We start from the raw sequence: 13,444 nt of genomic DNA, 5'->3' as shown, positions 1-13,444 counted from the left end.
AGACTTTTGAAGTCTCAACCTTATAGGTTATGCCTTTTACGGCCAAGCTATAATGCCTTATGGCCTTCAGCCATGCTTATCATGTTCGGGTTTTATAGTATGGTCATGGACCACACGGAGTGTTTATTCTCCCCCTCATGAACATGCTATAAAGTACGTTTGTTTGTCCTCACTTAAACGTAATGCTTGGACGGTCAGCATGGTTTTAGACCATGATACACGAATTTGTGGTCTGGTCATGATCACGGGTTTTGTTCTTACTATCCTCATGATCAGATTATACTTTCGTGTTGCTTGGAACAATGAAGCCTACTGAGTTTCCCTTGTGTACATGTTTCACAACGTGAGATCTTATGGGATAATTCTTTGTGCCTTATTAATCAAGTTCAGACCAGGATGGCTAATCCGGTCATGCCATAAAGTGTATAAATTCGTTGGTGAACCTTACTGGTTACCTAGGCTTTTATGCCTTATCACACCGATCCTTAGCATAGTATTAGATCAGTAGGGAGAATGTAGTCTCGACCTCTTTTATATGTATGCCTTTGGCGATTTTCATAAGCTAAAAGAAACATTTCCTTTTGCTTTGCTCTGCCCATTGGTTTATTATTGAAACCATTTTGATGTGGCTTGTAATGCCATTTCGACCTTTACTCCCTCCTCGACCATGATTGGATCTACAACCACGGTTATTGTGGTATCCTTGTCCACGGCCAGTGGGGATTTTGGGTCTCTCTCAATGGGTCTTAGGTGATAAATTTCGTGCCTCTTAAGGCCATGCCTTAGGCGTGGTGGTCTAGACATACTCTTCTCGAGTTTTCATTCTCATTTGTCAATCAAAAATATTTTTCAAGCAAATCAATCAAGATAAAAGAAAAACTTTTATTAATGCTATGAAATTTGAATGACAAATTATATTTAAAAGAAAACACCAAATCATAAGTATGAAATCAGAATGTCAAAAGGCTTAAACAATAGCCGGCCAGTCCATAATAACATCTTGGACGTGGCTCACATTTGGTTCTCTATTCAATGAATAAACCAATCTCATCATCTATATGAGTCCACCCGAATTTTCTTTTCTTAGCTTCTTCAGCATCACCGTATATCATCTCACATTGATACTCGGCACTTATCTCCATAACATAGTCGAGTTTGTCGAGGTTGACTTTCCTTTTCTGCTTCTTTTCCTCAAGAGCTGAAAGGTATGAGAGAAGGTCGTAATAGGTTGTGAAACCTTTAGCCTTCTGTGATAACAACACTTCCTTTGAATGGATCGTGTCACGAGTCTTGCTTAACAAGTCATAGTTTGTTATCACTACACCACATAGTTTAAGACTATAGGTGATTCTCATAAGATCAAAGTGATAGTCATCCACGGATTCATAATCCTGGAACCTCAGAGCCTTCCATTCTTTCATGGACTCATCTAGTAGTGGCTCGAAGAACATGGTGTTCAATCTCGACCAGAGATCGTAAGGATCGTTGATGTAACTGCACTCATCATACAGATCCTTCACGAGATGCTTTTTCATTATCAAAACAGCTCTACGCCTTTCATATGCAAGGGTATCATTGCCGTATTTGATACACTTCCCAAGTCCTTTAGACTTTAAATCGGCTGAAGTGTTCATCGCCCAATCAAGGTAATTGTCTCCATTGAGATCAAGGGCTGGGTAATCCGAGTGATGGAGTCTCGACATCTGAATCATATCAAAATGATTTGTGTTAGTACATACAATTTTCTGATGCCATTGGCTATCCAAGAAATAAAAGGCACTCGGCTAGTATGTAAACAATAAAGCCATATGGCTTGTGTGACCAATGCCATTCGGCTATTACACAATTAAATCACATTGCCAGCAAACAAATAAGAGGGCCATACGGCCAGTTTGCATTCTCTTTAGAAATTTACTTTCTCATAACTCATCCATCACTTAATCAACTTATTTGATTTATAAATCCCTTGAAAATAGTGGGATGGAAGAGTGCATGGTTTAGCCATACCATATGGTATGCTACATCGACCCATGCGATTTAATGGTCTAGTAGTACCATTCGGTACACATCCTCGACCAAATAAAACGGATCGTGATTTAGCTGCACTGTGGTGCGCATCATCCATCACCGGTGATTGTGGATCACCGTGGATCATCGAGGATCACCGTGGATCACCTTGGATCACTGATCATCGTAGATTATCGCGGATCATCGAGGATCATCATGGATCATAGATCAACGCGGATCATCGTGGATGATCACCGTGAATCATAGGTGAAAAATCTAGTTGCACCTGAGGGTGAACATCATCGACCATTGATTTTGTTTTATGGTCTAATCGTACTTAAGAGTACGTATCATCGACCTTTACTTCATATGGTCTAGTCATACCTATTGGTATGCATCATTGACTTAAAAGAAAATCATGGTCTAGCCACACTATGGTGTGCATCATCGACCAAAAGATGTGGAAAACATTAACCTTATGTTTTGTTTGGACATATAGCGTGTCATCCTTAAAGGGGTATCACTTGTTGTCCATACAAAACGAAAGTCATGTAATCACATGCTTTATATTTTAGGATTTAGGGTTTCTTAAAATCAGATTTAAACTTTAAGGATTAGGGTTTAAAATTCAAATCTGTTTTTAGGATTAGGTTAAACATTGACCTTAAATTTTGTTTGGACATATAGCGTGTCATCCTTAAAGGGGTATCACTTGTTGTCCATACAAAACTAAAGTCATGTAAAACTATTAAGGGTTTAGGGTTTTGATTTTAAAATAAACAGAACTAAAATCAACCAAATCAAATCGCAAAATTTTTAAATCGGATTTAAGATGAAGAGAAGTTTGAAACCCGAATTGCTTGAACCACAAGTAAAGATTAGGGTTCTTGAGATCTTACCTTAATCTTTGCCGATCTTTTCTCCTTGGTTCCTCTTTTAGAAACCTTAAATAATCAACAATGAAAGTTTCAAAGTTGGATTAGTATGAGATCTAAGAACAATAGAAATCGAAATTAAGAGAGATAAGGAGTTGGCGGCTATTAGGGTTTTGGATGATCTTTGACGGCGCGGCTTGCACTGGGAGGTGACGGCGCGTCTGGAGTCGGATTGATGCGTGGTCTGCGGCGCTGGATTCGTCTCGTCAAGAGCTTCAATTTGATATATTACTCGCCGTCTGGATCCTTACGGTTAGGGAGATATGACGGTTTAAAGTTGCGGCTGAAATTAAGGTTTTTGTGGTCGCTGGATTTTAGCTAGGGTTTAGAGTCTCGTGCTGATAACGTGTTGTAAATAAAGTAGAGAAGAGAAGAGAAGATAGGAATTGGTGTGTCTTATTCCATGAATAATGATCTCCTTATATAGGATACAATAGCTTGGAGACAAAGCTTAACTTGGAGTGGGGAACAAGTATATCTAGGACTTTCCATATGGACATCACTACAATATTTATAACAGAATTAACTTAATTTCTAAGAGAGATTAGGTTAAGAGGAATTAAGCTTTTTGGTTCATATCAATAATGATAAGTGACTATGGTTAGATAGATTATGATATTTTACAATTAGAGTTTGATAGTTTTCTATTTAATAATTGGTTTTAAGTTTTCCAATTAGGATATTTTACAATTAGAGTTTGATAGTTTTTTATTTAATAATTGCTTTTAAGTTTTCCAATTTATATTAAGGTTTTCTATATTCTAAAAGTTAGTATCCTATATAAGGGTTTCTTATTATTAATAATAGAGAAGCTTCCAAGAATTAACTTAATTTCTAAGAGAGATTAGGTTAAGAGGAAGTAAGCTTTTTTGGTTCATAACATGGAGCTTATACACGGTGATCTCTTTGAGACGCGGTCGAGGTATTTGTTACAACGCAACTTCGTAATTATATTTTTAATTTTATCTCCGTAATTTGGCAAATTAACCCTTGTTTCTTTCTAGAAACGACCTTGTAACTGTACTGTATTGATCTTAAATTAATAGTTGGCAGCTTTAGCAGCAATCATCAAGTCGTTGATCAGAATATAAAATCACTCAACTGACGACGATCTGCTTTGGATAATTGAATGAATACAAATCACGAGGTGGTCCTATTGAATAGTAAATTAAAAGGACTAATGAGTATGACCACTTTCAACAAGAACAAAGGGGGCAATGTGTGGTAATAAGGGGGAACTTAGAAGGACAAAAAGGAGATTTTATGCATGGAGAAAAGCAAAAGGCAACGCAAGTTTTGGTCATTATTCTGTGCTATTGAGACGCGTGAAAAATGTGAAAGCAAGAATCGAGAGACACAAAGAGATGGTATGATTTAAAATTTCTTCTTTCTGAGATCAGCATAAACAGATTAAAAAAAAAATCGAGGTAGAAACCGACATGTAGGGAATCAGATGCTGCTTTTCTGAAGAAGACTCTTCTTCTCTTTCTTTCTTCCTGTCTTTTTGAAGAATTGTGATTGATGTTGATGGTGTAAAAAATGAATCGTCATCATGATCCCCCAGCGACCTCCCTGATAAGTAATAACTATGTTCCACCTTTACCAATTTATATTTATTTCTTAGCCTTCGCTATTTTCTTCATACATATATAACAATATATGTACAATTTTAAATTTTCATTTAACAATATTTTTACGTTTTGTGGTATTGGAAATCACAATATAAGCATTCTAAATGCTTGATACATGTGTTTCAAAAAAATGCTTGATACATGTGAAATGAAAAAATGGAAAGGGTTGATAAGATGCTCAAATTTTATTAGTGATTTATTGGCTTCCCCATATATCGATCGTGAGAAAGGTTGCATGTCTTTAGTCAGGTTTGTATGTTAGTTTCCTCGTTCCTAATTTGTCTTTATGAGCTAATTATTCCATATTTCTGTCTCCTTTTATGTGTGTGATGCAAACTATATACATGTATATGATGTCTTCATACCCCAATAAGAACCAAAAAGAACTATATAAATGTGCACAGAAAAATGGATATATTGTCGCATTATCTGTTCGTTTAGACTTGAACTAATCCATCTGAGAACCAAAAAAAAAAGATAAAAAAGTGTTGAAACAATTGGGAATGATAGTTGATACCTTAAATATAAGTTAATCTGACAAAGCATCTTCCGTCAAAACGTCTATCAGTTTCTCTCTTTCTTTCTCTATCTTTCCTCAAGTTATTGGTGACCACTTCTGAAAGCTCACGTAAAATGGCATCGTTATTTTCCTTCATGAAAAAAACAGAGCTACTTACTAGAAGGTTGAATATTATACTTTATGAGAAAAATACTGTTATATTCTATTTATTTGACAATTAACTGCAAATTAGGTGGATTGTTTAAAATATCCCCCCCTCTCTCTCCTTCTCTCTTGTTCAACCTGCTCAATTTGCTGCATAAACGTTTTATCAGTTAATGACAAAAGGAATTTTAATTACTTAATTAGTTAGATTCCGTGTCCAATGATATTCATAGAATCATAGGCACGTACATGTGATTATGTAAAATAGATTTAAGCTAAAAAATTGTATATATATGCATATAGTATGTATCCCTCTACATATGAAGATGCCAATGTTTTATTTTCTTTTGGATCGAGGCCGAGGGTCGAGGCAAAATATATTTGACCGTGAGTTGGTAAAACTGGAGTAGGGGAGAGAGAGAGATGAGTCAAAGACTGTGTGGGAGTAATGATGTAAAAGAGGCAAAACAACGTCTTTAATCCATATGCTAAAGAAGCCTCCCATCTCTAAAGCCAAAGGCGATTTAGATGCCTCCACTTTTGTTTTTATTTTATTTTGGTTATAAATTTCAATTTTAGACCATAAACCAACTAAGGGCGGACAAGAATCGAACATCCAAAATTTAGAATCTGTTTTATCTTAGTAATCAATTATTCAATTTAACCAGATTTATAGCTATCCGAATATTTGGTGTCCGGATATCCAACCTTTTATTTTAACTGGATATTTGATCAGTACAAATAAATAGAAATTAGAAAATAAATAAAAATCCAAAGTAATGTAAAATATAGTATTTTATTACAAATATTTAAAGTTATTTACTTTTGAAAACTATAGTAATTAAAAGAATCAATTTAATAAATAAAAATATTGTAAAAACTGATATTAAATATAATAATTATAATATAGATATGTATATGTATATAATAGATCAAATTGGGTTTGTCTCTAAAAATATTAGTATTTGTGATTTATTTTGGTTTACGGTTATTTTCTTTTGTCAACTTAGTTTACGGTTATTACATATGGGTTTTGTTTTATTTTGTAGAGTTTTGTGGATATTTAACTTTTCTATTCAAATTGAAACGAGAAATAAATTAAATCAAAAATTTAAAGATATTTTATCTGGTCTTTGTAACAATTACAGTTTATTTATAACTGTCAAACCCCGGAAAAAGAAAAAGAGGAGTCGCCAGGTAGATCTGGTTTAAGAAGACATGGGTCCCTTGTAAGTTTCTTAAATCATTAAAAGCCTTCTCTTTTTGGGTTAAAGCAAATCATTTACAATTCCAACGAGGCTTGAGTGGGAGCCACATTGACCCGCTATGAACCAGGTTTACCGAAGTAGATAATAAATTTAATATAGATGACGGTGCAGTAAGAACATTTCCGAGGGTTACAACTAGGCCTCGACACTGATCAAATATTTGAGATTGATATTTGTGATTTACTTTTTTTTGTGTGATTTACTTCGTATACTATAGGTCCGACTGGTGACCAAAGAACAATGAAGAATAATGTATTTCCTAACATTCCTAAGAAAAATTACCATTCACAAGGAATAGTTTTTCCTTCTCATTCCCCATCATTCTTTTTTTGGTAGAGAAATAAAGAAGAAAGTTATTTCTTGTCAAATTTAAGATGGAACAACAATTCCTTTTTATTCCTGCGAATTTATTCCTCTACGTTCTTTTCCTATTTGTTCATTTTGATTCCACAATGGTCACCAGTCGGACCATATAGATATCTAACTTTTTATTTGTTTTGCTTCGAAAAACGGATATGCGAAAAACGGATATCCGGAATTTAAATAGATATTTGCAGATTTTTTGGATATTTATGGATAATTACGGATATCTCATATGTTTTGATTAATACAAATAATCTTAAAAAATTGATACAAATTTATTTTGTAAAATATGTTTTATATATAAGATACAAATTAAAAGAAGTAGTGAATCCACATATTTTGTAAAAAAAATTTAAACTTAGTTAACAATTATAATAACACAAAATTTAAAAAAAAAGTTATAATTTTCATTAAAAATTTATTTCTTTTATGTAATACTTTCGTATAAATAATAATATGTATAGAATTTGTCAATCATATGTTAGAATAATAATTATCGAATTTATAAATTTAAAACTTTAAATATTAACAAGATATATATGTATTTATATATTGTCGGATCAGATCGGATATCCGGTTCCCAAAATTTTAATATTTATCAATTGCTTCGATTTTGGAGGATATTGATTTTTAGTATTAGCTTTGCTTCGAGAGTACGGATATCCGGAATTTTCGGAGCGAATCGTAACGAATAACGAATCGAATCAAATTTAACGGATAAAATTTTCAGCCCTAGTTACAACCCTTCAAAAGTTCTAAATATATATATATATATATATATATATAATATATATATATATATATATATTCATATTTTAATACAAATTAATTGTTCTGTTAAATTTTAAATAGAATAACATAATTACATCAATCACAAAATGACAAGTGTTCTATAAATTTATAATGAGGTTTTTAAAACTTTTTAGTCTAGAAGTTTCCTCTTTTCTCTCTCTTCAGTTTTGATTATTTTTCAAAAAAACTATTGTAAATATATCTATGTTATATATAATAAATCTATGTTATATATAATAAAACAACATATACACACAAATTTTAGAAATTACGTATAAGATACCAAATTACTCAAGTAAGATATGTAATATTTAAATGTTCATGTGATTTGTTTTTAACTTATGTTATGTTTGTTTAATGTATTTTTATTTTGTGTAAGGATCATTTAATGTATTTTTCTATTTGTGTGAATTTTCTTTTAATGTTATGTAATATTTATTTTTTTTTACTTTATTTGGATGTATTTAAGTTATTTTAAATAAAATTACTATTTGTATTTATGAAAGCAAATAATTGTAAAGACTAAAAAAATGAATAGTATATATTTTTGAGGTTTCGAATAGTAAAATTTCAAATTTGAGCTGACACTATTTAAAACCTCAAAATTCAAAAATTTGGAATGGGATTAAAATGACAAAAACCTCAAAATTCGAGGATTTAGTTTCGGTTGGAATGGTCCAAGCTTGAAATTTCTATGCAGCGTATACAACTACACTATACATAATGCATTAACAAATTTGGTAAAGCATACAGATCTGCGATGAGTTGAGATCAGATGGGCCCTTCGTCCTTACCTTTTCCGTCTCTCTTTCATGGGTTTTCACACTTACAGAATCTTTTAATGTTTGCTTTTCATATTATTAAATTGTAAATGAACCTTGTTTTTGAAAAATGTGATGAGTATAGCAAACACTGACTAAAAAGCAATCTAAAGTAAGACAAAATATTTGATCTCACAAGATGCCAATCCCATGGCATGTCTTTAAACATTCTCATATCCTATCTCCTACAGCATCTCTTAATTTTGTTATATATAGTATCCTTCGTATCTCGTACATAAACCCTCCGCAACTACAGTTTCCATCTCTCTTTCTCGTATCTACTTTGAATGGCGCCGATGAGTTTGCCTCCAGGTTTCAGGTTTCATCCAACAGACGAAGAGCTAGTGGGATACTATCTGGATAGGAAGGTCAACGGCCAAACCATTGAGCTTGAGATCATCCCCGAAGTTGATCTCTATAAATGCGAGCCATGGGATTTGCCTGGTACCTTCATGCTCTCGCTCTCTCTCTCGCTCAATATGATTACTAATTACATCTAAGGCTCTAAATAATTAGACATCCATTTATTTTTCACTTACATACATATATATATATAAGATGGAGGTTTTCTTTAATCAAAGTAATCTATATAATTGAACAACGAGGAACAGAGAAGTCATTTTTGCCGGGAAACGACATGGAATGGTACTTCTACAGCACAAGGGATAAGAAGTATCCAAATGGGTCCAGGACAAACCGTGCGACCCGAGCGGGTTACTGGAAAGCTACAGGGAAAGACCGTGCAGTAGAATCAAAGAAGATGAAGATGGGGATGAAGAAGACCCTTGTTTATTACAGAGGAAGGGCTCCTCATGGCCTTCGTACTAACTGGGTGATGCATGAATATCGTCTCACTCACCTTCCTTCTTCATCCCCATCCTCCTCTATCAAGGTAATACTTGCCTATTTTTATCCCGTACGAACACAAGACTCATCTGAAAACATTTTATAAAAAATTTATTTGTGTCTTAAAGACTTATTGATGATAGCTCAAATGAGCTTTATTACGCCGATAAATAAAGAACGTAAAAGATTTGTTGTCACCACGAGATTAACGATAGATTTTTTTTCATAAAAATGAGTTTGAATGTGGCTGCTTATAAGATGGGCCTTTGCTGTGGACTTCAATATCATCAACGTATATTACTATATTTATAACATATATATATACTAAGTTTTGATAATGATAATGTAAAACAGGAGTCGTATGCATTGTGCCGTGTGTTTAAGAAGCAGATACAAATTCCAAAGAGAAAGGACGAAGAGATGATGATGGGTACTAGCGTTGGAAAAGAGAAAAAAGAAGAATTAGAGGAGGAGAACATGTGGAGAAAATGTGAGATGGAAAGAGAAAGCGAAGAAGATGAGAACTTAAAGATTGCATCTGCGGAGACATCCTCATCAGAGCTCACCCAAGGGATCCTTTTAGACGAAGCAAACAACTCATCCAGTTTCGCTCTTCATTTCTCATCTTCTCTTCTCGACGATCATGATCAGATTTTTGCAAACGACTCTTACCTTCCCTACTATACTCCTCTCCAACTCCAAGATTTTCCTCAGCTCTCTATGAACGAAGCACAGATTATGTCAATCGATAATTCCAAGCAACAAGACTTTCAATGCAGAGACTCAATGAATGGGACACTTGACGAGATCTTCTCTTTCTCTTCTTCCGCGACCTTGCCCCTATGACACTAATATACATTTATTCCTTATTTTTCACATTCATACTTATTTTCTCAACGTTCTGATATATTATATAGTTTTTCTTTCTTTCATGGCAAAGCGTTTGTGGCTGTTGAGTTTTTTTCTACTACACAGAAACAAAATTGGAACATTATATTGGATTATTCTGTTTTTACCTTAAGAGCGTGGATACATCTTAGTAGGTGCTGCTTAGATCGTTGATTGTTTTTTGTCGTGTATAAAGAAAACGGAAGTCACAAATTTTGTAATCGACATGTTCATTGTTTTGTCCATAACCTATATGTGACTGAGATGGATTCTGTCAAGCCAAGAAGAAGAAGGATAAGGAGACCTGAGTTGCAAATGATACATGCATGTATAATCATATATGAAGGGATTATGTATCCATCTACATACACTAAATAGAATCGGCCTATTGTCCTAACACAAAAGAAACTACAAATGTACTATATCATATGTACTAGGTGTGTTTTCTGTACCATGTGCAGTAATAAATTTTTAAAAATTTAAATTATATTTAAAATGAAATTTATTAATTTTATATATTTTATTATTTTAACTAATATTTAATATAAATTTGATTTAATATAAATTTTATTTAATTAAGCATAAAATAGAAACGGTCCATTGTCTTCACAAAAAAGAAACTACAAATGTTTATATTATATATATATGACATAATAGATAAGATAAAAATATGATGAAGTAAAATTGGTTATTTTCCACTAAAATGGTGTATGGACATTAAAAATGAAAATTTAGTCATCAATTTGCATAATAAGAATAGGATGAATTCTTCGAGACTCTTTTTCTTTTTCTTGTGTTTCAGGTAATTTTTGAAATCCGCATAATTCGGAGGAAGCTTTTGAATGAAGGTGAGAATTGTGAATATCTCGCAGATGGACACTCTTTAAGCAGCGATTTCATAGAAAATCTGAAACGCTTCCTCCTCATTTTTGATGGGTTTTGAATTCACCATTTTAAAGTCATGGAATTTTGCGACCACATACTTATGGCAGCCACCGTTCTCACCTCTGTAATTCTTGTCTAGTGATCTCTATAACTCTTTCGTCGTGGGAGTCTCACAGTAGACTCGGTACAATGGGTCAATGAGACGACAAAAAATATATCATTTGCACATGAAGTCGGAATGCACCCATATGCCAACACTTGCGAGAGTGTACACATCATCAATCCCGTAAAGGATAATGAGTTTGTTCTCCTGGATGAACTTGTCCAGCTTCACAATGGCAAGAAACTTTGATACCACACATACTCTCTCTGATGACTTTGAACTTGTCCACCTCATTCTGTTTTGATGACTGGTCAATTCATGGCCGTTTGATCGACAAAACAGGAGATGGCAGGGTCCTGAATATGGGTATCCGTCTCCATGAACTTTTCCTTGGAATCTACTATGATGCTGAATATATGTATATACACAATTGTCACTCATTATTATGGAAAGGCATTAAGAGTTTTGATCTAACCACTAACAATTTTAACAATGCCTCCCTTTTAGGTTCATAAGAGATCTCTGGTGATATAGACTGGTGCCAGTTTCATCTTTAGGTTCAGCGTGGCTCCTTGATTTTTGAATAAACTGGCTGATCATATGGAATCATCCCAGCTGAAGGAGGAAACAGACGACTTGGTAGCAACCAGGGATATCTCATTATAGAACAAGTTCCAAAAAATATGCAAACAACTGTTCCATGAGCAAAATAAAAGGAACTCGAAAGAAGTTAAGGTGAATATTGAGGAAACAACATCTAAAGTGAAATGGCTAAAGGTATGATCATTTTTCTTGAGATTGGAACTGGAGAAAGAAAAATTCAGTACTTGATTCAATCAAACAAAGAGGAGGGGTGGAATCTATAGAGATAACTACTCTAGAAGATGATAACGAGATTATAGTTGTTCTAGCTGAGTCCAAGGAAAAGAAGCCAGCAAGGAATGGTGGAGCTACTAAAGCAGTTGCAACAAGCAACTCAAGAAGCTGATGAAGCAACATCATCCTGACCTTACTCGTGAAGAGCTGTGAAAGTTTTGAGAAGAAGTAGAAGAAGAAAAAGCTCGACCAAGTACAATGGAGAACAGTTTATTTGCAGCTTACAAGAAATTGAGGCTGCTGAAGCTTTAGAGACGTTGGCATTAGCTTCCATCAAGATACAATGTTGATTGTCCGTCAAGCCTAACACTGTCACTAAAGGAGTAATATATATATGAGCTGAGCAAATGTGCTCATGAGGCTGAAGAATAAGCCCACACAAGGGTTGCAGATATTCTGAGATCAAGGTAACCAAAGAAACATAGAATATATGCTAAGAGAAGTTGGAATAAATAAACAAAAAGGGGTTGCGAGACTGGAACACTTGCAGAAGTAGTTAAAGAAACGAGAAAAGAACATACAGTAAAAAGAAAGATTGGTGATAATGGATCGAACATTGATAATATTAAAAGGAAAGTCTTAAGGCGGAAGAGGCCAAATCTAATGCACCTCAAACAATTATTTAAAAAACATTGTGTATATTGTCAAAAAAATTAGTTGCTCAAAAGTTCAAATGATACAAAATAGAAATAAAAGAATGATAATCATAAACTGGTTTACTTAACTCCATCTTTTTTGTTTAGTGTACATTTTAATATCAAGAAAAAGCTTATATTTAAAAATTCTTATATACAATATACACACTATATATGACATAAAAGTTTAAATTAAATTACATTTTTGTAAATAATCTAGGCGTAGTTCGGGATAGTTTCTAATTTTATTAAAAAAGTCACGGGCCTTTTATTGATCCAACAAAGTGAAATACAGATGACAAGAGATCATGTAGAGCAGTAAAATATATAGGAAACTAAAGTCGCCTAAGGATCGATTGTGTGAATGTGCAAAGCTTGTTAATAAAACTGTTTCTTCGTTTTATTAAACTCTTAACTTCTTGAGATCATCTTACATTATAGATCTCTATATATAGGGTCTTAGCTTAACCTATTACAAAGTGATCTAGAAACTTAACATAAATCTAAATCAAGTTTTTCCTTTTTAGTTATTCAAACTTCCTTTTATGAATAACTTGTTTCCTAAGCTATTTTTGAAGCTTATCCAACATTCTCCCTTCTAAGCTTCAAGCCATCTTTGCTTAAGTCTTGAACTTGAATCAGCTCCCTCATCTCTTTGAACTTGATTCTTGCTAAAGCTTTAGTTAGAATGTCCGCTTTCTGCTTTTCTCCAGGAACATGTTCCACATCA

General features: G+C 33.5%; 2 protein-coding genes across 2 annotated transcripts; one reads left to right on the top strand and one right to left on the bottom strand.

Moving 5' to 3' along the window:
• Positions 1-862: 862 nt before the first annotated feature.
• On the bottom strand, positions 863-3,213 carry LOC130496806 (uncharacterized). Its single transcript, XM_056989289.1, has 2 exons — positions 2,907-3,213; positions 863-1,703 (listed from the first exon to the last, which is right to left on the bottom strand). Exon 2 carries the CDS (start codon positions 1,701-1,703, stop codon positions 1,026-1,028), a length of 678 nt encoding a protein of 225 aa, XP_056845269.1. The 5' UTR covers positions 2,907-3,213; the 3' UTR covers positions 863-1,025.
• Positions 3,214-8,635: 5,422 nt separating this feature from the next.
• On the top strand, positions 8,636-10,331 carry LOC108853160 (NAC domain-containing protein 54). The gene is made up of 3 exons (XM_018626615.2): positions 8,636-8,925; positions 9,093-9,373; positions 9,682-10,331. Exons 1-3 carry the CDS (start codon positions 8,769-8,771, stop codon positions 10,171-10,173), a joined length of 930 nt encoding a protein of 309 aa, XP_018482117.1. The 5' UTR covers positions 8,636-8,768; the 3' UTR covers positions 10,174-10,331.
• Positions 10,332-13,444: the final 3,113 nt, after the last annotated feature.

The sequence above is a fragment of the Raphanus sativus genome, chromosome 1, assembly GCF_000801105.2.
Source record: "Raphanus sativus cultivar WK10039 chromosome 1, ASM80110v3, whole genome shotgun sequence".
In the NCBI taxonomy this organism is placed as follows: Eukaryota; Viridiplantae; Streptophyta; class Magnoliopsida; order Brassicales; family Brassicaceae; genus Raphanus; species Raphanus sativus.
The sequence above is the reverse complement of the archived record's forward strand: the minus strand, read 5'-3'. Positions and strand labels throughout refer to the sequence as shown.

Coding starts and splice junctions, on each gene's coding strand:
- LOC130496806 (XM_056989289.1), bottom strand. CDS start 1,703: ATGTCGAGACTCCATCACTCGGATTACCCAGCCCTTGATCTCAATGGA.
- LOC108853160 (XM_018626615.2), top strand. CDS start 8,769: ATGGCGCCGATGAGTTTGCCTCCAGGTTTCAGGTTTCATCCAACAGAC. Junction 8,926..9,092: donor CGAGCCATGGGATTTGCCTG/GTACCTTCATGC, acceptor AACGAGGAACAG/AGAAGTCATTTTTGCCGGGA. Junction 9,374..9,681: donor CCCCATCCTCCTCTATCAAG/GTAATACTTGCC, acceptor AATGTAAAACAG/GAGTCGTATGCATTGTGCCG.